Genomic DNA, 25,667 nt, shown 5'->3' with positions numbered 1-25,667 from the left:
TAAACAATTCAGGCAACCCAAAATTTGGAAATGTACAGTGTGTCACAGACATCTCACTTAATAGCTATCTAGAGACAGTAAAAGAACAGGCTTTATCATTTTAAATATTTCATATCACCTAAAATGAAAGCAGTATCTTTAGAGTTTTACTTCAACTGCTATTAATCACATTTGCACTCACCAAAACGAACCCAGACCATTTTTCCCACCACTAGATTACGTAACTGAAGCCTACTTTTGCCAACCTCATATATTTGCTGAAATCAAATAAGAATACTTCCCTCACAGAGTATAGGGTTCACGGCAGGAGGTCTGTGTGACTACTTTTGAGGGGTCTGGTAGAGGGAGAAGAAGGAAGACCTTTCAAAGAATTCCTCATCTCCTTAAATAAGAAGACTCCTGTATTCAAAGAGACGAGGGCAGAAGTTGGGGCAGCCTAACTACAGCTTCACTCAGGCAGATTAACCGGGAGAGGCTGGACTCTACAGCAACTCTCACGATACCACTCCCAATACATCTCTCAGAATTTTACTTCTTGGCGTCAGCTCTGTCAACACCAAACTACACAGCAATGCAGCTGTAAGACTCTAGCCTCCGTTGCCTTTTAAAAAAAATTTTTTTAGATGGAGTTTCGCTCTTGTCGCCCAGGCTGGAGTGCAATGGCTCGATCTCGGCTCACCGCAACCTCCGCCTCCCAGGTTCAAGCGATTCTCCTGCCTCGGCCTCCAGAGTAGCTGGGATTACAGGCAGGCACCGCCATGCCCGGCTAATTTTGTATTTTTCGTAGAGATGGGGTTTCTCCATGTTGGTCAGGCTGGTCTTGAACCCTTGACCTCAGGTGATCTGCCCGCCTCGGCCTCCCAAAGTGCTGGGATTACAGGTGTGAGCCACTGCGCCCGGCTAACTGCCTTTCTTTCCAATCAAACGTTCAATCAGAAAAGCAAAGGCAAAGGAGAAACCACAATTAAAATTTAATTTGTTGTTCCCTCAGAAACTGTTAGTAAGGCTGTATAGTAACATAAAAAAGAGCTACTTGAAAACGGTAGATCTCACTATGCTTTTGCCTTTTTCTGCAGCAGAAAGGAGGCCAATTCCGATTTCACAGAGATTACCCAAAGCAACAATCTCCCACATTCTCTCCTCCCTCTCCCAACTCTCATTCTGACATGGTAACGGAGGTCATTTATTTGAATTAATAATAAGAGCTGCTGCCTTGGAAGTAAACACCACTTACCAGATAGACTTTAACCTGTTCTGAACGATATTAATGTTAACTGCTATCCATTATCCTTAATGTAAAGAGACAGTAATTCTTTATTACCCTCAACCCCACTGCTTATTCTGCCTCCCTCTTCCCCATCCCCCAAGCATATATACACATCCAGAAGATTTCATTAAAATCATTCAACATGTCAGAATTCATTTACCAACTTCTCAGATGCTTTGTGGGGAAAAATACTGAAGCCATATGCATTGATGAAATGAAAGCTAGCATAACACAGAGACAGAATTTGGTTACATACCAACTACTTTAAGGCAATACTGTGGGTTAAAATTTAAAAATATTCTCTGCCTCCTTCTCTTTAAAACTCCTCAAATATCTCCCCTCAGTTAGAGTGCTGCTCTGTTATAACCTCAATTGTTAAAAACCAAAGTCAAAACAAAAGCAGATGTATTTCATTAAATAAACAGAAAAGTACACATATAAAAATGATGCTTTATATCAATGAATTTTACAGAACATATAGCACAAATATCCCATATAGACTGGGAAGGTTCTCATCTTGAAAATCATGGTAGCTGAGTATGAGAAACTTGGGCAAGGACATGTGGTTTACCTAATCCTAGGACACTATAAATCTTTGATCTGTAATGCTTATAAAAAGAACAAGCATACGTTTTCAAAGTCTTTACCGAAAATTCCCCAAAATAACTTTTCCTTAAAATAACAGACACTGATGTAGTCCGTAAGAGGCTGACTTTTGCCTCTGAGGTCTTAGAAAACGGACTATTTACATACCTGATTCTGTTCTCTCAAAAAATAAAAGGATTAGTATTCAGTGGCATAATAAGGCAACTATAATTAACAACACTTTGTTGTACATGTTAAAATACCTAAAAGAACAGAATTATAATGTTCCTAACACAGAGAAATGATAAATGCTTGAGGTGATGAGTGCCCTAATTACCCTGATCTGGTCATTACACATTGCAAGCTTGTATCAAAACATCATGCGTACCTCGCAAATATGTGTAACTATTATGTATCCCTTATAATTAAAAATAAAATTTAAGAGAAAAAGAATCTCACTGGAGACTTTTGCTTCCAAATGCAAACCAAGAAGAGCTCACACAACACAAAGGAAAGGAGTAAACCATTCATCTCGCTGAGAACGTAGTGTCCGCTTTTTGATAATTTTAGTGCCTAAAGTAATTTTATTCATCATTTTATGGAGAGCACGTTAGTCCTATCAATAAACAGTCTTTCAATAAATTTCACTGCTATTAAATTGAACTGACATGTGGTCAGAGGGAAAAGTACTATAGAGTCCATTTCAAACACTGCAGAATTTTAAAAAATAATGTTAACCCGTGATTTTGCTTTTTTTCTAAATGGTAAAAAATGGCCCAGTTTGAGATAGAGTTTTTAAAAGCTGCACACAATTTGTATAGATGCTTCACCTGCAGTAAAAGAGAATTTTCACGCGTAATTTCAGCAACTATCCACAGGGATGTAAAAACAGATGCTGATTTATAGGCAAACTTTTCCATTGTGATCCGTTACTCTAACATTCATTAAGAACACCATAAAAACTCACCTACGACAATATTCTATACAGAAAAATCCCTGTTTTACTAAGAAAAAATTTTTATTAAAAAGGAAGAGGCCGGGCGCGGTGGCTCAAGCCTGTAATCCCAGCACTTTGGGAGGCCGAGACGGGCGGATCACGAGGTCAGGAGATCGAGACCATCCTGGCTAACATGGTGAAACCCCGTCTCTATTAAGAAATACAAAAAACTAGCCGGGCGAGGTGGCGGCGCCTGTAGTCCCAGCTACTCGGGAGGCTGAGGCAGGAGAATGGCGGGAACCCGGGAGGCGGAGCTTGCAGTGAGCTGAGATCCGGCCACTGCACTCCAGCCTGGGCGACAGAGCGAGACTCCGTCTCAAAAAAAAAAAAGGAAGAAATGATACAGGGTTAAACATTTAAATAGGTGAAGGAGAAGTTCTAGAAACAGGAAACCAAAATTTATTTTTGCAAAAACAAGAACATTAATAAATTAGATGTACCCAGCATGTGACAAATCACATACTATTTCTAGAAACAGTATTTCTAAAAAGATGTCAGACAATCTTAATTTTTATAAAAGGCTTTCTTAAATAATTATCCTCCTGGCAAATCTAAAAATGAAGTATAAGAAGTGTTCATCTCAGAAAGGAAAAAAATCTCTTATCAAAATGAAGAAACTGTTTTTGTAGACAGAGTTAAATCAAATTACAGAGAAAAACACAAATGTTTCGTTGACTATATATCTAAGAAGAGAATATGCTTAAATATATGTAAAGCTGATTTTCCCCGTCTCTATTTCCATTGTTTCACTTTCTTTGAACTTTATTCTTAATATTCATTGGTCTTGGGAGAGCTGACTCAGCACCACAGCGTTCTTTCAGCAGTTCCATTAATCTCTCACAACAACCTCTTTCAAGGTTAAATTCAGATACTTATCTTTGTTATAAAGAAAAACAAAGCCCCAAACTACTATTGATAGGAGCCTCCTTTCAGTCCACTCTACTTTGTATTATTAGGATGTGACTAAAACTTATAGCCTTGCTGAAAGGTATATCTGAGTGTTACTGCTCAAAGAATTAATATTCTCAACTAAGGGAAGATGGCATTTCCCGTGTTAAAACATACAAGGCTCTTAAAGGACAGCCTACGGAATTTTAGAGAATATTTATTAGGATGCTGAACTGAATATCATTCCATTTCAAAAAAATTATAACTAAATTAAATTTTATTATTTATAACTCAACAAGTACAGCTATAATTAATGAACCTATGTAAAACAATGTTTAAGAAAAACTAAAAAGAAACTTTAAAGCAATTCTTCACTTAAGGCAGACATAAACTAGTTGAGAAGGGAAAATTAAATTGGTTAAGTCACACAGGCAATTATAAAACAATGTATTGAAAAGTATGTCAACAATAAAGCACGATTAAACATACAGGCTAAGGAACAATGGGTAAGAAAGTAACAAGTCCAGGTAGAGTTCATCAACAAAAGTTAATTTTAAGGCAGAATCTTTATGTAGTAAAACTGGAAATCCACAGGAAAAAGATTCTACGTAAGTAGAAGAGTATACATTAGGAAAACAACGTGTTATATTCAAAGAACACCAACACTGTCAGCTTGTGTAAAACAGAGAAGCCATGCATCCAACCTAAAGATGAGGTTAAAAACAGAGAGCTTGGTTTCATAGGAGGCTCCAAATGCCAGGTGCAATGGTCTGAATCAGATCAGATCAGAATCAGAATCAGAATCTAAATTTTGTGTGCCCCCCAAAAATGTGTATGTTGAAATCTAATCACCAATGTGATGGTATTAGGAGGTGGAGCTTTTGGGAGGTCATTAGGTCATGAGAGCAGAGCCCTCATGAATGGCATTAATGCCCTTATAAAAGAGACTGCAGAGAGCTGCCTTGCCCTTTCCACCATGTGAGGACACAAAAAGAAGGTGCTACCTATGAACCAGAAAGTGCGCCTGTACCAGACACCAGATCTGCTGCTTCCTTGATTTTGGACTTTCCAGGCACAGAACGGTGAGAAATAAATTTCTATTGTTTGTAAGCTAGCCAGTTTACAGTATTTTACTATAACAGCCCAAACAGACTAAGAGACCAGGCTAAGATGCATGTGACTGAAAGTTCTTGACATCGATAGATACAATTAAAATCTATAAACATTTATGAAGTACCAACTATATGTAAAATACCAAGACATGATTCCCAAGCTCAAGTATGTGGAGGAACCAGCACACAAGTAGTATATAATACAAAGTAATATAAAATAAATCCCAAAATCAATGCAGACACAAACGAATGAAATTACAACGGAAGGTATGATTAATTCCAACTGTGAGGATTTAAGCAGCTTCACAAGAAAAAGCATCTGACCCTTAAAAGATGGGTAGGCTTTCAAGAGAAAGCTTTTTTTAATCCCCAAATCACCAACAGTCAAATCAGCTAAGACTAGGCTTCTATACGTTTTAAAGGCTCTTGCTGTTGCTGGAATTTACCTAATTTCAGTTCTGTGTACAGCAATTACTATAATTAAAATTACTGTACTTGTATATTATAACACATCTTTTGACATTCAGCAGAAATAAAAAGTTGTAGTAAGTAATGTAAAGTATAATCCATGCATTTTGGAGGCCAAGGCAGAAGGACTGCTTGAGGCCTGGAGTTCAAGTCCAGCCTGGGCAACATAGCAAGACTCAGTCTCTACTTAAAATAAGAAAAAAAAAAAAATTAGCCAGGTATGGTGGCACACCCCTACAGTCCCAGCTACTCCAGAGGCTGAGGCAGGAGAATTGCTTGAGTCCAGGAGTGTGAGGCTGCAGTGAACTATGATCATGCCACTGCACTCTAGCCTGAGTGACAGAGCGAGACTGTCTCTAAAAAAAAAATTTTTTTTTTAATATAAATAAAAACCGCTCTCCACCACTCTCACAGAGCCCTTACCAGAATGTGAGCTTCTTGAGAGTATGAAGCTTGTCTTGTGCAACATTATTTCTAGCATAGAAAACTGACCAGCACAAAAAGGCATGAAATAGTGAGCAAACACTTTCTGTATGACTCTTGTCCTACTCCAATCATTCTCCAAATATTGCAAAAAACAGTATCCTGAAAATGCAAATCAGATCCTGTCAACTTTTCGCGCAGAATGTTTCACTGCTTGTAAAATCTAAATAACTTTTCATGGCCTCTAAGGTCCCTTTTGACCTAATCCTTACCTATTCTCTACTTTGAAAATGCCAAGCTTTTCACTGCCGTATGGATAACCTCAATTTTAAAAACTGTTTTCTCCACTTTTTATATGGCTTTTTCAGATCTCAATGTCATATCCTTTGGGAGGACTCCTCTGATGTCACTACCTAAATTTGTCGTCCAAAACATCTCCCTCCCCCCATCATCTATCACAGGGTCCTGTTTATTTCTTTGTAGTACTTACCCTGGTTGATATTTACTTATTTGTTTAGTTTTATTGTTTTTCCATGAGACAATGTTCCAGAAGGGCAGAGAACATGTCTTTTCACCACTGTATAACCAAAGATTAGCAACAGTGCCCGACACTTAGAAAGCATTCGATAAATTTATATTGAAAAAATGAAAGACATCTCAAGTATGTCTAAAAATGAGTAAAATTAAACCTTCTATACTTGAAGGATACAGACAGGTCAAGGTTCATCTCTAGGCCTAGGTATAACTCTACTGATAATAGCCATATTACATCATCATGGCTTGAGGATTTGAGTCAAATCTTTAGAATGATCAACTTTATTAGCTACATCTTTTTTATTTTTCCTTTTTTGAGATGGAGTTTTGCTCTTGTTGCCCAGGCTACAGTGAAGTGGCATGATCTCGGCTCACCGCAACCTCCACCTCCCAGGTTCAAGGAATTCTCCTGCCTCAGCCTCCCGAGTAGCTGGGATTACAGGCATGTGCCACCATGCCCGGCTAATGTTGTATTTTTAGTAGAGACGGGGTTTCCCCATGTTGGTCAGGCTGGTCTTGAATTCCCAACCTCAGGTGATCCGCCAGCCTCGGCCTCCCAAAGTGCTGGGATTACAGATATGAGCCACCGTGCCCAGCCTGATCAGCTACATTCTTAATTAAACTATGGGTTTAGGAAGTCAACAATATGAGAACATAATATCTGCATTCCTAAGTTCAGGAAAAATGCCTGAGCTAACTACCCTGTAACGTTAATTTTGGTAGTAAGCCATCTTTAAATTCAAAAGCGTACTTATTTCAAAGGGATGGCAAAGTGAAGTGGGTGATTAAAAGTGCTGAGAAATAGAGTGTCAATATATTTTTTAAATAAAACTTTTATTCTGAACGAATTACAGACATACAGAAAAGCTGCAAAAACAGAACAGTGCCCATCTACTCCTTATTCAGGCTCCTGTAATGTTAACAGCTTACAAAACTATAGTAAAATGATCAAAACTAGGAAATTAACATTGGTTCAATGCTATTTACCCACCTGCGAACCTTACTTTCATTGTTTTTCCACCAGTGTCCTTTCTTTCTGGATTTTTTTTTTTTCTTAGGGTCTCACTCTGTCCTGTAGGCTGAAGTGCAGTGGTCCAAACAGGGCTCACTGCAACCTCAAACTCCTGGGCTGAAGTGATTCTCCCTCTTCAGCCTCCCAGTAGCTGGGACTACAGGTACGCACCACTATACCCAGCCATCCCTCTTCAGCCTCCCAGTAGCTGGGACTACAGGTACGCACCACTATACCCAGCCATCCCTCTTCAGCCTCCCAGTAGCTGGGACTACAGGTACGCACCACTATACCCAGCCATCCCTCTTCAGCCTCCCAGTAGCTGGGACTACAGGTATGCACCACTATACCCAGCCAATTCTCTGTTCCCTTTCCTGAAATCTGCTTTAGTCCAAGACCCCACAATTCATTTAGCTGACATTTCCCCTCAAATCCATCTGTAACTGCTCAGTCTTTCCTTGTCTTTCATCATCTTGACATATTTAAAGTGTACTGCTCAGTTATTTTGTAAAATGTCCCAGAATTTGCGTCTGTGTGGCATGTTCTCATTATTGGAATGAGGTTACACATTTTCAGAGAGAATACCACAGAAATGATACTGTGTCCCTCTCAGTGCCTTGTATCAAGGGGTTCGGGAGGTTCATGTCTCTGTATTACTGGTAATGTTAACTCTAAACACTTTGTTAAGGTGGCCTGGTAGGTTTCTTCACTGAAAAGTTACAGTCTTCTGTTAAAATAAACAAACACCTTGGGGAAAACATTTTGAGACTATGAAAGTCATGTTTAACCTCAAACTTTCACACACTAATTTTCACAACCATCAGTTTGTCTCATGGTGATTTTCTTTTGGTTTATTCCCATCTATACATATTAATTGAAATTCTTCTATGAGAAAAGCGTCTGTCCATATGCCATTTATTTATGTATTTGATTACTTGTTTATATCAGCATAAACTCATGGATATATATTTTATTCTACGATTAAAATACTATCTTTTTTTGCTCACACATTTCATTTCTTTTTTAAAACTGCCAGTCTCTTGTGTAGATTCACCACGATGAATTTAAGCACTCTCCTACCTATAGGCAATTAGGTTTTCAAAATTTTGCAATTAGGAATAATGTTGTAAGTCACCTTGTACATATGTATTTTTATATTTTTGGACATGTATATGCATATAAATCTAGACATGGGATAGCTGTCTCTAAAGATCTACACATGTATATCATATATAACCCATATAAAAAAATCACTTTGAGGCCTGGTGCAGTGATTCATGCCTATCATCCCAGCATCCTGGGAGGCAAAGGTGGGAGGATCACTTGAGGCCAGGAGTTCGAGACCAGCCTGGGCAACACAGTAAGACTCAGTCTCTATTTAAAAAAAGAAAAAAAAATCACTTTGGGAACTTTAATAATATTTAAATATAAAGAGGCTTTTGAGACCAAAAACTGTGAAATAAGTCACTACAAATCACAGTAACTAACTGTCCAAAACACAAAGGTACAAATAGGATACAACTCAGTGGCAATGTGACATCATAAGGAAGAGTATTCACATCGAAGGCCATGATAAATGACAAAAAGGTGTTTAGAATCTCTGGGATCCTCAGATTCTCTCAATTTTTTAGGTATCATTTTCATTCCACATGTAAGACAGTGTTTAATCTAATCAGAACATGATTAATGTGTTGAACCAAAAACAAACAAACAGCAAAGTAACCACTTACTTCCAAACTCACTTTCTGTCAAAAGGAATTACTCTTGGTACCATCTGAAGTATTCAAAGAATGGAAAATTGAAAAGAAATGAAGTTGTCTTTTCAGAAGACTTTCAATATAAATGTGGAATTCTGAATTAAATAAAAAACACAGTACAAGGACAATAAAGGTGTGGATGATACATATAACTAATACAAATGAATCTCACAAATCATAATCAACAAAAGAAGTGAAAAAGAATAAATATAATTCCATTTATTGAAGTACAAAATATATAAGGCGGGCGGACCACGAGGTCAGGAGATCGAGACCATCCTGGCTAACACAGTGAAACCCCGTCTCTACTAAAAATACAAAAAATTAGCCGGGCGTGGTGGCGGGTGCCTGTAGTCCCAGCTACTAGGGAGGCTGAGGCAGGAGAATGGCGGGAACCCGGAGGCGGAGCTTGCAGTGAGCCAAGATTGCGCCACTGCACCCCAGCCTGGGCGACAGAGCGAGATTCCGTCTCAAAACAAACAAACACATTAAGTACAGGGCCAGGTGTGCTGGCTCATGCCTGTAATCCCAGCACTTCTGGTGGCCGAGGCAGGCAGATCACATGATGCCAGGACCAGCCTGGTCAACATGGTGAAACCCCATCTCTAATAAAAACACACAAAATTAGCCAGGCATAGTGGCACATGCCTGGAATCCCAGCTACTCGGGTGGCTGAGGCATGAGAATCACTTGAACCTGGTAGAAAGAGGCTGCAGTGAGCTGAGATCACACCACTGCATTCCTTCCTGGGTGACAGAGGAAGACCCTCTCTAAAAAGAAAAATAAAATAAAATAAAATAAACCAACAACCATTAAGTATAAAACACTTAATAAATATTTTAATCCCAGAATTATTATACTTAAGATAGAAATACTAAAATAATTCCTTCAAAAAACAGAAATAAGGTAGTAATGTTTCCCTTTACTTCTCCTATTTCATGAAAACATCAACAGATCACCTAAATAGCCAGAAATTTAAAACACAAAACATTGTGATAAAAATATTTAAAAGAAGAAGACAGAATTAATTGCTATTCTACTATTCTATGACACACCAAATATAACCAAAGTCATTCGATTACAACTTTGGTGTGACAAATATTAAATAGTTTTAGAGCACCAAGTCTTCTTTCACAGTAATACAGAATACTTCAATCACATGGTATGCTAACTTCAATCTGGAATTATGTGCCTGAGAATGATGTTAATGTGTATGTTATGTAAATTACTCACTCACCACAACGCTCCTAGCGTTATTTCACATCACATTAGCGTATGGTACCAGAAAACTATGTACCGGGGCAATATTATTTGGTACTGTGGCACTGCCACTACAGAGTTTTAACTTAATAGCACTGGTCTTAGCTCTACATAGAAAAAAATATAAATATGGCCATACGTATTAGGTTTCCAAAGCTAATCATGAAAACTTCATCCACAGTAACACTCTGGATAAAGAACTGGTGTTCAAAGTATTTCTAAATGTGGTTTCAAACTCAGCACTATTTGCAGTGTGGGCCGAATAACTCTTTGCTGTGGGGGCTATCCAGCAAACTACAGGATATTTAGCAGCATCCCAGCACTCTGCTCACTAGGTGACAGCAGCACCTCTCAAGTTGCAAACGTCCCCAGACAGTGCCAAATACTCCTTAGGGCCAAAATTGAGCCTTAATTGAGAACCACTGCTCGAAATGAAGTAACATGAGGCAAATTTCTCACAAAATTCTACTGGAAAAATTAAAAGTTCCCTCCTAATGAAGTGAATGCCTCCTTTTATAGGAAAATTCTAGAATCTCTCACGTTTCATTACATCCCTACAGTAGCACCTCAGTATCTTCTGGGGATTGGTTCTAAAACTCCCCTGGAATATAAAAATCCACAGATGCTCAAGTCCCTGATATAAAATGTTATCGTATTTGCAGATAATCTATGCACATCTTCGCATATAATTTAAATCATCTCTTGATTTCTTCTCATACCCAATACAGTGTAAACACTATGTAAACAGCTGGTATATTATTTTATTTTTTATTGTTTTATTATTCTGTTTTATTGGTGGTTTTTTCCATAATATTGTCAATCCACCATTGGCTGAGTATGGGTATGGAGGGCCCACTGTACCTGTTATGCTACTACTACCTAGTCCAGTCCTGTTAACATTTGCTCTTACAGAAGCTTTTACATGTGTCATCTCATTAATGCTCACAACCTTTAGAGACAGGAGCTCTGTAAGGAATTTGTCTCAGTTTTCATCCGGAGAAACATTATTTTATAGGCAAATACAATAAAGAGCATTTGCTAATACTTTTTTCAACTATTTTATGCCTTGAAGTTTCATTTGCTCTTTTCTTCTCTATGATTTACCAGAAATCTTTAATAATTTGGTTGTAATCTGGATATTAGCTTTCTTTAGAAAATATTTTATATTCCTTAAATCTTTAACATGATAAATAATAAACATAGATAGGAATAAAAAAAAAGGAATGAATTTAGTTCCTGGCTACAGATGACTGAATAAATTACAAGTGATAATATTCTTTAAGTTATTTTCACAAACTAAAGAGACTCAAATGATATTTCAAAGCTTGTTGAAAAAACTGGTAAATTTACCTAGAAAAAAAGTTTGGAGATAAAGTTAATGATGTTGAAGATGATCTACTGACTTTGTAAACAAAGTGCAAAAGAAATGCAGAAAGGCTGGGCCCACGCCTGTAATCCCAGCACTTTGGGAGGCCAAGGCTGGTGGATGACCTGAGGTCAGGAGTTCAAAACCAGCCTGGTCAACATGGTGAAACCCCATCTCTACTAAAAATACAAAAAAATTAGCCAGGTGTGTAATCCCAGCTTCTTGGGAGGCTGAGGCAGAAGAATCACTTGAACCCAGGAGGTGAAGGCTGCAGCGAGCTGAGATCACACCACTGCACTCCAGGCTTGGGGACAGGGCAAAAGAGACTCCGTTTAAAAAAAAAAAATTGGATTAAAGACAAAACAATGAATCTAGAATGAAATGGAAACTTCTATGTGATTATCTAGCATATGATTAAGTAGATTTTAAAAAAATTTTTAAAGAATACCTATTTACTAAGTGCTACCAGGAGAACTGGGTATCAGGGTAAAGAAAGAGTACTTTAAATTTATGTTTTATAAGATATATAAAATAAACTCCATATGCATTAAAGCAATGAACACTTACAAGAAACAAACACATACACACAGCTAAAGAACTCAAAGAAACTAATAAGTTTAACTGTGTTGCAAATGGGAGATTAAGTGAAGAAACAGCCTAGAAAGGACAAGGTAAGCAATTTAAAAGATTTTTTTTGAAAAGAGGTTTAAACAACACAATCATAAATTTCAAAAGAAAGATGACTGAAAGAGAAAAAATACGCAACAATCATCATTCCTCAATGTCATTTATAACATAGCAATCCAAAGTAGGTGATATGCAAAGATCTTCATGATAGGTAGCAAATGTAATTAAAATGTGACACGGAAATTTCAGATAATAAATCATTACATGTGAAAAACGGACAGTGTCACTGAAGAAATGAAATATGACAACTTGAAGACGCCATTATACATGTGTAAAATGAGCAGAAAATTAAATAGAACCGAAGTGGCTATGGGGAAAACAGAACGCCTGCAAACTGCTGGGGGTTCTCTAAATTAGCTCATCTTTGGTAACAGAAATTTAAGAAAAGCTACAACACTTCATATACTTTAAGTTTGCTCTGAGAAATCATCAACGGAAATCACCAAATTGGGTACAATTCATCTGTACAAATTTGCTCGGTGAAAACTGAAAATTAGGTAATGTCCAGAAAAAGAGGAACGTGTGTAAAGCTACTGAACTCTGGAGTCAGCTGAGAATAGTAGTACAAGCATCAATATAAAACATATAACTCATGGAAATGCTTAAACGATAAAAAGTTTTTAAAAAGCAAAATACAAAAGAGTGTATATATGTATTAGTATTACAAGTAAGTAAAATTAAAGTTTAAAAGAAAATGTAGCGGGATGTAAACAATAAATATTATGGATTAATTATTTTTCTAGTACGTTAATTAAAAGTTATAATTTTTAAACAAAAGCCAAGGTATATGACCTTCAGTTTAAAAACAGAAGAAACCAACTCCATGAAATTCAAGCAAAGATATGAAAAAAGAAGTTACTTGGAAAATATAGGAAATATTTCTCAAGTAAAGGGAAAACACAAATAAGGAGTTTGGCTAAGAAATGAAGCCAGAGTCAAAGGCTCCATTCCAGGGCTATGTAAATATGGTTAAAAAGCTAGTTCAGAACTGAAAGGCACACTAAAGTCTAAGGAGTGAAGTCTTATCTCTCTTAAGACTCATTTTAGAGATATGAAAGTTTCAAGTGGTTAAGTGATATCTTTCTTTTTCAGCATTTTATTAGGGACAATTTCAAACATGCAAAAGTATAGGGAAGATAATATCATAAACCCCATGTCACCGTCACTCAGCTTCAATAACCTATCAAAAAATGGCCAACGCTTCCCCTACTACCACTGGAATTTTAAAAAGCAAATCCCAGTGTTAGGGCACTGGTGCCCCAGCAATCTCCAAAGTACTTTTAGAGTCTCATCATGAAGTTGCCAGATTTAAAAATACTTTGTTTTAAACAACTTACTCATCAGTCTTTCTTATGCTCCAGCTGTCTGTCCTAGGCCAATGAAAGCCCCTTCATTCTTGCTCCTGTGTCCATCCTTACATGACCCCAGCAGTCTTTGACAGGTTCTCAATTTTTCATATCACATGATGCTATAGGGCAGTGATTTTTCAAAATGTGGTTCCTCGTCCAGGAATGTTATCGTCACCCAGGAACTTATTAGAAATGCAAATTCCCGGGGCTTTCCCCAAACTTACTGAATCAAAACCCCTAGGGATAGGAGACAGCAATCTGTAACAGCCCTCCATGGAACTCCAATGCACACATGTTTGAGAACTACTAATTTAGGTTTATCCCGTACATTTCTTGCTCTAATCCTGGAATGAGTAATTTCTCCAAGAATTCCTAACTTCTTTTATTTTTATTTAATTTATTTCAGAGACAGGGTTTTGTCCTGTCACATATGCTGGAGTACAGTGGCACAATCATAGCTCACTGCAACCCTGAACTCCTCGGATAAAGCAATTCTCCAGCCTCAGCCTCTAAAGTAACTTGGACGTACAGGTACACCATCCTGCCAGGCTAATTTCTTAAATTTTTTTAGAGACAGGGTCTCACTATGTTGCTCAGGTTGGTCTTGAACTCCTAGTCTCAAGTGATCCTCCATCCCTCACCTCCTGAGTCGCTAGGATTAGCATAAGCCACAATGCCCGGCTGTATTTCTTAATTATGTTGTTGTAAATGACAATCCAGTGGTAGGGAGTACCCCTAATACCCAGATTGTGATCTCTAAATATGATTAACGGGGCCAGGCACAGTGGCTCACGTCTATAATCCTAGCACTTTGGCAGGCTGACGCAGGAGGTTTGTGTGGAGCCAGGAGTTGGAGAACAGCCTAAGGCAACATAGTGAGACCTGGTCTCTACAAAAAATTTAAAAATTACAGGTCTGCAGTCCCAGCTACTCGGCAGGCTGAGACAGGAGGATCACACAACTGTCCTCCAGCCTAGGTGACAGAGTGAGACTGTCTGTAAAATAAGTAAATAAATAAATAAACAGAAATATACTTAAGTAACTAAGTAGTTAGTAAAAGAACTGAGATCAGATCCTAAGTATCCTAACTTGTAGTCCAGTGCTCTTTTCACGGTATTTGAATGAATTACATCTCTGTGTAACTTGCACATGGCCATCAGTTATCTTTTTCATAACTTTGATACTTATCATTTACTTAGACAATTTGGGGAAGTCAGTCATCCACTCTAAATTAGTTTTCCTTATATGTAAAATATAAATAATATAATCTATCTTATTTCTCTTTTAGTTTATATAAAAAGGAAATAAGAGATTACATATGAAAGCACTTTTGGTGTTAAAACAACTGACAGAAGATTAGAAGAGTATTTTTGGTTCATAAAGACAGATTGCTAACAGAAAACATTAAATGATGAGAGGGGAAGATAAATGAAACAGTTAAGGCGTTAACATAAAGAGGGGCTTGCCTTATCATAAAATAAATATTTTCTACAATTAAACAACAATGTGGCCATAGTTCAAGAACGAAGGTTAAACTGAAATCCTAGAAACAGACTAATCATCAATTTCATAAAATATAAAGACATCAATTCAAGTTTGTGAGCAATGAAATAATTCCCTATAAACATTCTAGTGAAGTTGTTAGCAATAAAGAAAAAATATCCTCACCACACAAATACCATAAAATGAATTAAAAAGTAAAGGTAAAAATACGAAAGCACAGAACAACTTACAAGTATTTATGTGTAAATACATACTCTCAAAATGGGGATGAACTAAGCAAAACATTTATGGGAGGAAAAGCTAACAATGGAAGAGAGATTTAAATTACATTAACAAACAAAAGAAAATTCAACACTTGAAAAAACAATGTCACTGGTAATCAGAGAAATGTAAATTAACACAAAATGAAATATTTTCCACTCATCAGATTTGTATTTTGTTAACCAAAAAAAAGGAGGAATAACAGAAAGAGGAGAAAACTGCCAATATTAACTTATTGGCAAGGATGAGGAAAAACTGGTGTGCTGCTTTTTTCAAAATTTGGTGCATTTGAGGAAATTTTAGACTTTTTCTATAAATATAATCAGTAAAAGTTACATAACAGAGGAATGAGAAAAATAAGTAAAAAGTAGAGTCTTCTTCATATGTTAAATGAATTTGCTGTAAAGCTTCAAAATGGCTTCTGCATAGTAACTCCTCCGAATCTGTCCAGCAAAGATTGTAATTGTGGCACATACACAGTATCAGACCCAATCAGAAACTGTTAACTAGAGAAAAACAATCTGGCAGTGGCTTAGACTCAGCATGAGTTTCAGAGACTCCAGCGCGTCTACGGTATTCTTCCCTATAATCTAAACCTGCATTCTGAAGCATTATGATCAAGACAAAGAGGACAGTCCACAGATTCAGGAAGTCCCAGTTAAAATCATGGCTGAGCCATTCGGAAGTTGTGTGCGTTTATGTACGTAACGCAATGTCTCTGAATCCATTTTCCCCGGTGCAAAATGTATACAATACCACCTGCTCCACTTGGATTACTGTGAAGGTTAGAACAAAACTAATGACCAGAGCCTAGTTTCAAATACTGAGGACCTAACTGGCACTTATGATATGATAGCTGCTACTGCTGTTATTGAGCCTGGTTTAATTAATCTGTGAATAATTAGGTTTAGGCATCAATGATCACTCCCTGAAGTGAAAAAATACAGTTTATATGTCACATTCTGTATGACTGTAAAATATTCTTGCTAAATTGAATATTTAAAAAGAGGAAAGGAAGGAAAGATAGAGGGAGGTTAGAAGGAAAAGAGGAAGAATGGAAAAAAGGAAGAAAGACACAAACTAAGATTAGCAATCCATTGTAATGGACGGAACTGGCAGAGAAGTACACTGACAACCCTGAAGCCTAATATAACCCACTCATTAAACTGTCATTGAACTTACCAATTACGTGTCATCAACTTGAAGCAAGATGAACTTTCTCCTATGCTGAGGTGTCCTCATAAAGCTGTGGAATAAAACTTGCATTTTCTATTTAAAGCCATTCCTTCATTGCTAAACAGTTGGTCTGAGAGGAAGGCAGCAAGCAGGGTTAGACAGAGAAAAAAGAGGAGGATAAAGATGAAGAGGAAAACAACATGCGATTATGGATCAAATCTCTTCACCCCATTCTTTCCGGTTCTCCTTGTGTTCTAACCTGGAGCTGCTGAGAGCTGTCGTTGAGGTTGTCCTCCCGTCGCCGAGCCTCCTCCAGCATTTGTGCACTCTTCTTTTTTTCCACCTGTTCCTTGTGCTTCAGATTTGCTACCTTCTTATTCTGGTCTTTCACTTGCCTAATGACAGAAGGAGAAGAATCAAGCTTTGCATATGCATGCATAGAAACAATATGTTTATTTAGAGACTTACACCAGTGACAATAAGGAGTCATTGAAAAACAACAAATAAATATATACTGTAAAATTTTTCCACAATACCAAATTCTTTCCTGTCAGCGGGAGCATATTTGTTTACAAAAATAAGTTTTCCCATAAAGAACATGTATTTCAGCATGTACTCTATGAAGAACAATGAAAGCATAAAACAAAAGAAAGGCATGGGATAATCTGAAATGACTAAAAAGAAACCAAGTCAGAGATTTTGGAAACAGGGAAGCAGTCTCCTGACATCGATGCACGGAAATGTCAGAATGGCTGATAGAAAAAGAAAGTTTTGTAAAACAACTCTAATGTTACCACTATTAAACATTTCAAACATGCAATACACTGTATATAATGTAGATGTAGATGAAAATAACGACATAAAAATCTAGAAACCTACTAGCTTAAGAAATGGAACATTATATTCACTTCTGAAGCTCCCTGTTGTGCCTCTCTCTACTATTGGTCTATCCTCCATTAATAAGAACAACCTATATCTCGACATTTATGTTTAAAATCCCCTTGCTTTTATTATTGTTTTGCTACATATATATATATGAGCTGTTCATTTATAGCTTACATGTTTTTGAGCTTTATAAAGATAAATAATTATTCCTTTTTCTTTTTAGTACAGAATGATATTCAGTATTATTCCCTTTCAATAGGTTGCGAGACTTAGACCATTCAGAGTGTAATGTATCTTTTAATCCTCTCCACTTTCACTGAGGTGTGAAATAATACATGGCAATTATTTTAATCCACTCCCCCAAAGATCACAACTGGGTTGTTTCCATTTTCTTGCTATTTTAAATAACGCTGCTAGATGCACTCTGATTTACCTGCGCAAGGAGATCTCTAAGGTATAGGCCTAGGAACTAAATTGCTAGGAAATACAGTAGGTATACCTTATTTTATTTTCCAAGAAGCTATATTAATTTATACTCTTGCTAGCTGTGCTTAACAGTGGCCATTATAACTCTTCACATCCATTAACACATGGTACTTTCTAAATGTTTCCAATCGGGTATAAAACAAAATAGTACTTCATTATACTTTTAAAATGCATGTCAAATGCATTTAACCACCTTGGCTAAATATCTTATACAGTTTTTGGTCATTCCTGTTTCCACTTTTGTGAAATAGTTATTTGTGTCTTTTGTACATTTTTAAAATTAAGGTATCTTTTTCTTAATGACTTGTAGGTATTCTTTATACATTATAGATAATAATACTTTATCCGTCTGTTATATGTTATATAAATATTTTCTTCTAGTCTATGATATCTTTACATCTTTTCATTGACAGAATTCAATTTTTTATTTTTTTTTTGAGATGGGCTCTCAGTCGCTAAGGCTAGTGTGCAGTGGGACAATCTCAGCTCACTGCAGCCTTGACCTCCCAGGCTCAGGTGATTCTCCCACCTCAGCCTCCTGAATAGCTGGAATTACACACACGTGCCACCACACCCCGCTAATTTTTAGTAGAGACGAGGTTTCGCTATGTTGCCTATGCTGGTCTTGAACTCCTGAACTCAAGCAATCCACTGGCTTCCACCTCCAAGTGCTGGGATTACAGACATGAGTCACCATGTCCAGCTTAAAATTTTTAATTGTTTCAAATGTATCAATCTTCTCCTTTACAATATACAATTCTGTGACATTTCCACACAATCTTGTCCATCCCAAGTTCATAAAGATATTCCCCTAAAACGACGTTAACTTTGTCTTTCACGTTGTAGTCATTAATCCATCTGAAACCGACGTTGTATATATTATGAGGTAAGAACATACTTCTATTTTGAGGGGTCTGGTATAAGATAAGAATAAAATTTCTTTCTTTTACAAGTATTTAGAATGAATTTTCCCAGGAATATTTACATGCATTGCCATGTACAAAGTTTCTATATACATGTGTACCTGTTTTGTGGCTATGTTTGTATATTTCTGTGCCAGACCTATACCACCTTAATTACTATACCTTTACAAGAAGTAATTAGTAAGGCAAGGCTCCCTACCTTTTCCTTCTTCAAACCTGTCTTCGCTATTCTTGGCGCTTTACGCTTCTCATAGAAATTTCAGAACTAGCCAGTCAAGTTCCACCAAACCAACCAACCAACCACAGCAACAAAAAACCCAACAGCAGCCTCTGGGATTTTGATTCCAATTACACTGAAGCAATATCAGTTTGGGAAAAACTTCATGCTTTTGGATCTTTCAATTCATTAACATACTACAGATGCTCCTCAACTTACCATTGGGCTATATCCCAATAAACCCACCATAAGTTGAAAATATCCTAAGTTCAAAATGCATTTAAAGCACCTAATCTGGAAAATATCAGTTGTTTACTCTCTGGTTGTGTGACTAACTGGGATCTGTGGCTCACTACCACTGCCCAGCATCACAAGACAGTATCATACTACATACCACAGAAAAAGATCAAAATTCAAAGTATGGTTTTACTGAATGTGTATCACTTTTGCATTATTGTTAAGTCGAAAACTTGTCAGTGTGTTTATCTATTTCTTAGGTCTCCTTAAAAGGCTTCTAACAAAGCGTTATATTTTCCTCCATGAAAGATGTGTATATATTTTATTCCTATGTACATTATATGTTTTGTCATCATTTAAAATTCCATACATCATGTCATTACATCCTTATACATGCTTCCTTATGCATCTCCAAAAAAGAGCACTTCTCAACAATGTAAACTGTAACAAAATTAACTAATTTCTCGATATCAATATAGCCCATATTCAAATTTCCCCATTCGTATCAAAGTTTAGTTTTTACAGCTACTTTATTTGAATCAAAATACAAAAGTGCCCATACTTTGTACTTATTTGTTATATCCTTTCATCCTCTACTAATCTAGAGAAAAGTCTCTTACCTCCTCCAATGTACACTTTTTGAATGCCAGTGATTTTTTTTTTTAAAGGAAATCCATTATTCCACACAATGACTCACATTCTGGATTGTATGTTTGCTTCTTCATGATAAAATTCAACTTGTTTCTCTGTATCTCTTGCTTTTTGTTTGTGCTGATACTGAATATTAGCTTTACAGACTTGAATATATTCAATTTTCATTTTTAGGTAAAAATAATAATTAATGGTGTTGTGTAACTGACATTGCCTCACATCTGAGAGCATATAATATAATGTCTGGTTTTCTAGCTCTTTTTTTTTTTGAGACAAGGTCTCATTCTGTTGCCCAGGCTGGAGTGCAAAGGTACAATGTTGGCTCACTGCAACCTCCACTCTCGGGTTCAAGCCATTCTGGTGCTTCGGCCTCCCAAGTAGCTGGGATTATAGACAAGCAACACCACGCCTGGCTAATTTTTGTATTTTTAATAGAGAAGGGGTTTCACCATGTGGGCCAAGCTGGTCTCAAACTCCTGGCCTCAAGTGACCCACCCGCCTTGGCCTCCCAAAGTGCTGGGATTACAGGCATAAGCCACTGTGCCTGGTCCTTGGTTTTCTCACTCTTAAAGAGGCTAAGATTAACCAGTGCGTCAAGGCAGTGACAGCCTAGTCTCTTCTGTGTGTAGAGTTCACCTTTTCTCAACCTTCCACCTAATGACTCGATGCGCTAATGAACTTTTCCCAAATAAATCATTTTAATAACTTTTTAAAATTACATTTTCTAGTGGCTTTTTGCTGGCATATAAATAGGAATATGATTCCCATATATGGGTATTATATCTAGAAAACCTGTTAAATGCTCTTGCTAATTCTAATTATTTTTCTACAGATTTTTTTTCGGTTTTCTATATATTCGGTTTACAATTATATAATACATCACCAAAGTAAACCAATAAAGTCCTTATGACTGATCACAAAGGAATGGAGATTCATGAAATGACTGATAGAATTAAAGATTATCATCCTAAAGAGCCTCAATGAGATTCAAGAGAACCCAGAAACAAAAATCAGGAAACTCAACAAAAATCAGGAAAACAATACATGAACAAAACAAATAGTTTAATAAAGGAATAGAAACTCTAAAAGAACCAAACAGAAATCCTGAAACAAGAATACACTGACAACTAAAAAAAAAAATTAATAGCTTCAACAGGAAACCCAGTTATGCAGAAGAAAGCATCAGTGAACTCAAACACACATTGTTTAAAATTATCCAGAGAAACTAAAGAGAAAAATGAATTAAAAATGACAAAAGCATACAGAAACTATGATGCACCATCAAATGAACGAATATGTGCATTATCAAGGTCCCAAAAGGAGAACAGAAGAAATATCTAGCTTACTTAAATGAATGTTTGTTCCCTGAGAACTTCTCAAATCTTGAAAGAAATATGGACATCTAGATTCATGAAGCTCAAAAGCTCAAGTCAAAGAAAATTACACTGAAACACATTATAATTGAATTCCGAAAAATCAAAGGCAAACAGGAAATTTTGAAAGCAGCAGGAGAAAAGCAACCTATATAATACAAGGAAACCCCCAACACACACACACACCACCATTACCACCATCAATAAGGCAATCAGTGCATTTCTCAGCCGAAACCTTGCAGATCAGGAGGGAATGAGATGATATAGTCAAAGTGCTAATAGATAAAAAATTGCTAGCCAAGAATATTATACGTAGAAAGTTGTTGCTGGGTGCAGTGGCTCACGCCTGTAATCCCAGCACTTTAGGAGGCCGAAGTGGGTGGATCACAAGGTCAGGAGATCGAGACCATCCTGGCTAACACAGTGAAACCCCATCTCTACTAAACTACAAAAAATTAGCCGGGCGTGGTGGCACGCACCTGTAGTCCCAGCTACTGGGGAGGCTGAGGCAGGAGAATCGCTGGAATACAGGAGGCGGAGATTGCAGTGAGCTGAGAACACGCCACCGCACTCCTGCCTGGGCAACAGAGCGAGACTCCGTCTCAAAAGAAAAAAAAAAATTGCTTTACTTCTCTGAGAAACAAATAATACAATGTCAAGGAGTCAGAGGTGCCATCAGATGGAAAAAAACAAAAAACAAAAAACAAAAGTTGTCCTTCAGAAAAAAAGATGAGATAAAGATATTTCCAGACAAACAAAAGCTGAGGGAGTTCATCGCACTAGACCCGCCTTATAAGAAATGCTAAAGGGAGTTCTTTGAGTTGAAACTAAAGGACAGTAAATAAAAACATGAAAACACATTAAAGTATAAAACTCACTGGTAAAAATAAATATACAGTCAAATTCAGAATACTGTAATGCTGCAATCGAGGTACATAAATCAATTTTAACTAGTATAAAAGTTAAAAGACAAAATTATAAAAATAACTACAGCTACAATAATTTGTCAATGGATACACAAATATAAAAAGATGTAAAGTGTGACATCAATAGCATAAACTATGAAAGAGGGAGAAGTAAAATTGTAGAATTTTTGTAGGTAATTATAGTTATTATAACCTTAAAACAGCCTGTTATAAGATGTCTTATGTAACCCTTATGGTAACCACAAAGAAAACTAACCTCCAGTAACATATAAAACATAGAAAGGAATTAATCATACCATTACAAAAAAAATCATCAAATCACGAAGGAAGGCGGCAAGAGAGAAAGGAACAAAGGACCTACAAAACAGAGAACAATAAAATGGCCTTAACTATCAATAATTACTTTAAATGGATTAAATTCTCCAATCAAAAGATAGAGAGTGACTAACATTTTTTTTAAGTATCCAACAATATGTTGCCTACAAGAGACTCACTTTAGCTCTAAGGACACACACAGGCTGAAAATAAAAGGATAGAAAAAGATATTCCATGGAAATGGTAATCAAAAAAGAATAGAAATGGGCTTACTTATATCAGACACAATATACTTTCAGTCTCAAGAGACAAAGAAGGTTATCATGCAGCAATAAACGGGTCAATTCATCAAGAGAATATTACAGTTGTAAATGTATTAGTATATTTGCACCCCACCTTAGAGCACCTAAAAATATAAAGCAAATACTAACAGAACTGAAGGGAGAAACAGACAGCAATACAATAACAAGAGAGGACTTTATTACCCCACTTCTAACAATGGATAGGTCAAACAGTCTATCAGTAAGAAAACGTCAGACCTGAATAAGAGTTACAGAGCAAGTAACAGACTCTATGAAACATCCATCCAACAGCAGCAGAAGACATATCCTTCTCAAGCACACACACAGCATTCCCCAGAATATATCATATGTCAGGCCACCAAATTAAGTGTTAAATCCAACTATGTTAACATCCTATCAAGTATGTTTTCCAACTACAATAGTATAAAATTAGAAATCAATAATAGGAGAGAAATTTAAAAATTCACAAATACATGGAAAGTGAACAATATACTCTAGACAAAACCAATGTGTCAAAGAAGAAATCAAAAGGAGAAAGTCAGGCCGGGCGCAGTGGCTCACGCCTATAATCCCAGCACTTTGGGAGATCGAGGTGGGCGGATCACTTGAGGTCAGGGGTTTGAGACCAGCCTGGCCAACATGGTGAAACCCCATCTATACTAAGAATTAGCCGGGTGTGGTAGCATATGCCTGTAATTCCAGCTATTCAGGAGGATGAGGCAGGAGAATCGTTTGAACCTGGGAGGCAGAGGTTGCAATGAGCCAAGACTGTGCCATTGCACTCTAGCCTGGGCGACAGAGTGAGAGTCCAACTCAAAAAAAAAAAAAGAGTCAAAAAGTATCTTCAGGCAAATAAAATGAAAACACAACATTCTAAAACCTATAGAATACAGCAAAGTAGTTCAAAAAGACAAGTTTACAGCAATAAACTTTAAGAAAAAAAAGATCTCAAACAACCTAACTTTACACCTCAAAAAAATAGAAAAAAGAACAAACTAAGCCCAAAGTTAGCTAAAGGAAGGAAATAATAAAGAGAAGAAATAAATGAGGGACCAGAAAGAAAATTTTAAAAAATCAACATAATAGTTGTTTGTCAAAAGATAATCAAAACTGACAAGCTTCGAGCTAGAATAACTAAGAAAGAGAATTCAAATAAAGAAAATCAGACATGAAAGAGAAGACATTACAACTGATCCACAGAAATACAAGGAGAACATTATGAAAATTAATACACCAACAACTTGGATAACCAAGAAGAAATAGATAAATTTCTAGAAACATGTACCCTAACAAGACTGAAACACTAAAACAAACAAAAATAAATCAAGACTTTTTAAAAAGAGATTCAATCTTGCTTTGTTGTCCAGGCTGGAGCACAGTGGCACCATCATAGCTCATCAAAATTCCGGGGTCAAGGGATCCTCCCGCCTCAGTCTCTCAAGTTGCTACAACTACAGGCATGCACCACTGCAACTAGTTAATTTTTTATTTTTTGTAGAGACGAGGTCTTGCTATGTTGCCCAGTCTAGTCTCCAACTCCTGCCTCAAGTGATCTTCCCACCTTGGCTTCCCAAAGTGCTGGGATTACAGGTATAAGCCACTGTACCTGGACAAGTGAAGAAATATTAATAGCTGAACAGACCAAAAACAAGTAAGAAGACTAAAGCGTAGTCAAAAACCTCCCAACAAAGAAAAGCTGAGGACCAGATGGCTTCAGGGGTGATTTCCACCAAACACCTGAGCACAAATTAGTATCAATTCTTCTCAAATTCATCCAAAGAATTAAAGAGGTAGGAACACTTCCAAACTCATTTTAAAAGCCCAGTATTGCCCTCATACCAAGGCCAGATAAGGATACTATAAGAAAAGAAAATTACAGGTCAATATTCCCGATGAAACTAGATGCAAAAGTTTCATCAAAATACTAGGAAACTGAATTCAACAGCACATTAAAAGGATCATTCACTATAATCAAGTGGTATTTGCAAGGATAGTTCAAAAATATATAAATTAATAAATGTCATATACCAAACTAACAGAATGAAGGATAAAAATCACACAATCATCTGAAAAAGTATTTGACAAAATTAAATATCCTTTCATGACAAAGACTCTCAATAAATTAGGTAAAGGAGGAATGTACCTCAACACAACAATAAAGGCCATATATGATCAGTCCACAGCCAATATACCTAATGGTGAAAAGTTCAAAGCTTTTCCCCTAACACCAGGAACAAGAAAAGGGAGTCCACTCTCACCACCTCTCTTTAACAGAATGTTCCAAGTCCTAGTCAATTAGGCAAGAAAAAGAACTAAATGGCACACCAATTGAAAAAGACAAGAGATAACAAGTATTGGCAAGGATGTGGAGAAAAGAGAATCCTGATACACATTACATTGGTGGGAATGTAAACTGGTACAGCCATTATCGAAAACAGTAAGAAGGTTCCTCTAAACATTAAAAACAGAACTACCGTGTGACTCAGGAATGTCACTTCTGCTACGTATCAAAAACACTGAAATCAGGATCTCAAGAAAGACATCAGCACTCCCATGATCACTGCAGTATTGTCACGATAGCCAAACTGTGAAAACAACGTAAGTGTGCATCGGATGAATGGATAAAGAAAATGTGGCATATATAATCAAATGGAATATTTATCAGCCATAAAACAAAAAGGAGGCCAGGCACTGTTGTTCATGCCTG

The 25,667-nt window shown here is 36.8% G+C and overlaps 1 protein-coding gene across 15 annotated transcripts in view; it reads right to left on the bottom strand.

The window, feature by feature from the left end:
- The window catches only part of ERC1 (ELKS/RAB6-interacting/CAST family member 1), a 534,923-nt gene that overhangs the window by 283,841 nt on the left and 225,415 nt on the right, over positions 1-25,667 (bottom strand). For all 15 annotated transcript variants that reach the window (XM_050747035.1, XM_050747039.1, XM_050747032.1 and 12 more), the window contains one exon: positions 16,905-17,040. In XM_050747035.1, coding sequence (XP_050602992.1) covers positions 16,905-17,040 — 136 coding nt within the window. The remainder of the gene's footprint in view (positions 1-16,904; positions 17,041-25,667) is intronic.

The sequence above is a fragment of the Macaca thibetana genome, chromosome 11 (genome assembly GCF_024542745.1).
Source record: "Macaca thibetana thibetana isolate TM-01 chromosome 11, ASM2454274v1, whole genome shotgun sequence".
NCBI classification, from domain to species: Eukaryota; Metazoa; Chordata; class Mammalia; order Primates; family Cercopithecidae; genus Macaca; species Macaca thibetana.
The sequence above is the reverse complement of the archived record's forward strand: the minus strand, read 5'-3'. Positions and strand labels throughout refer to the sequence as shown.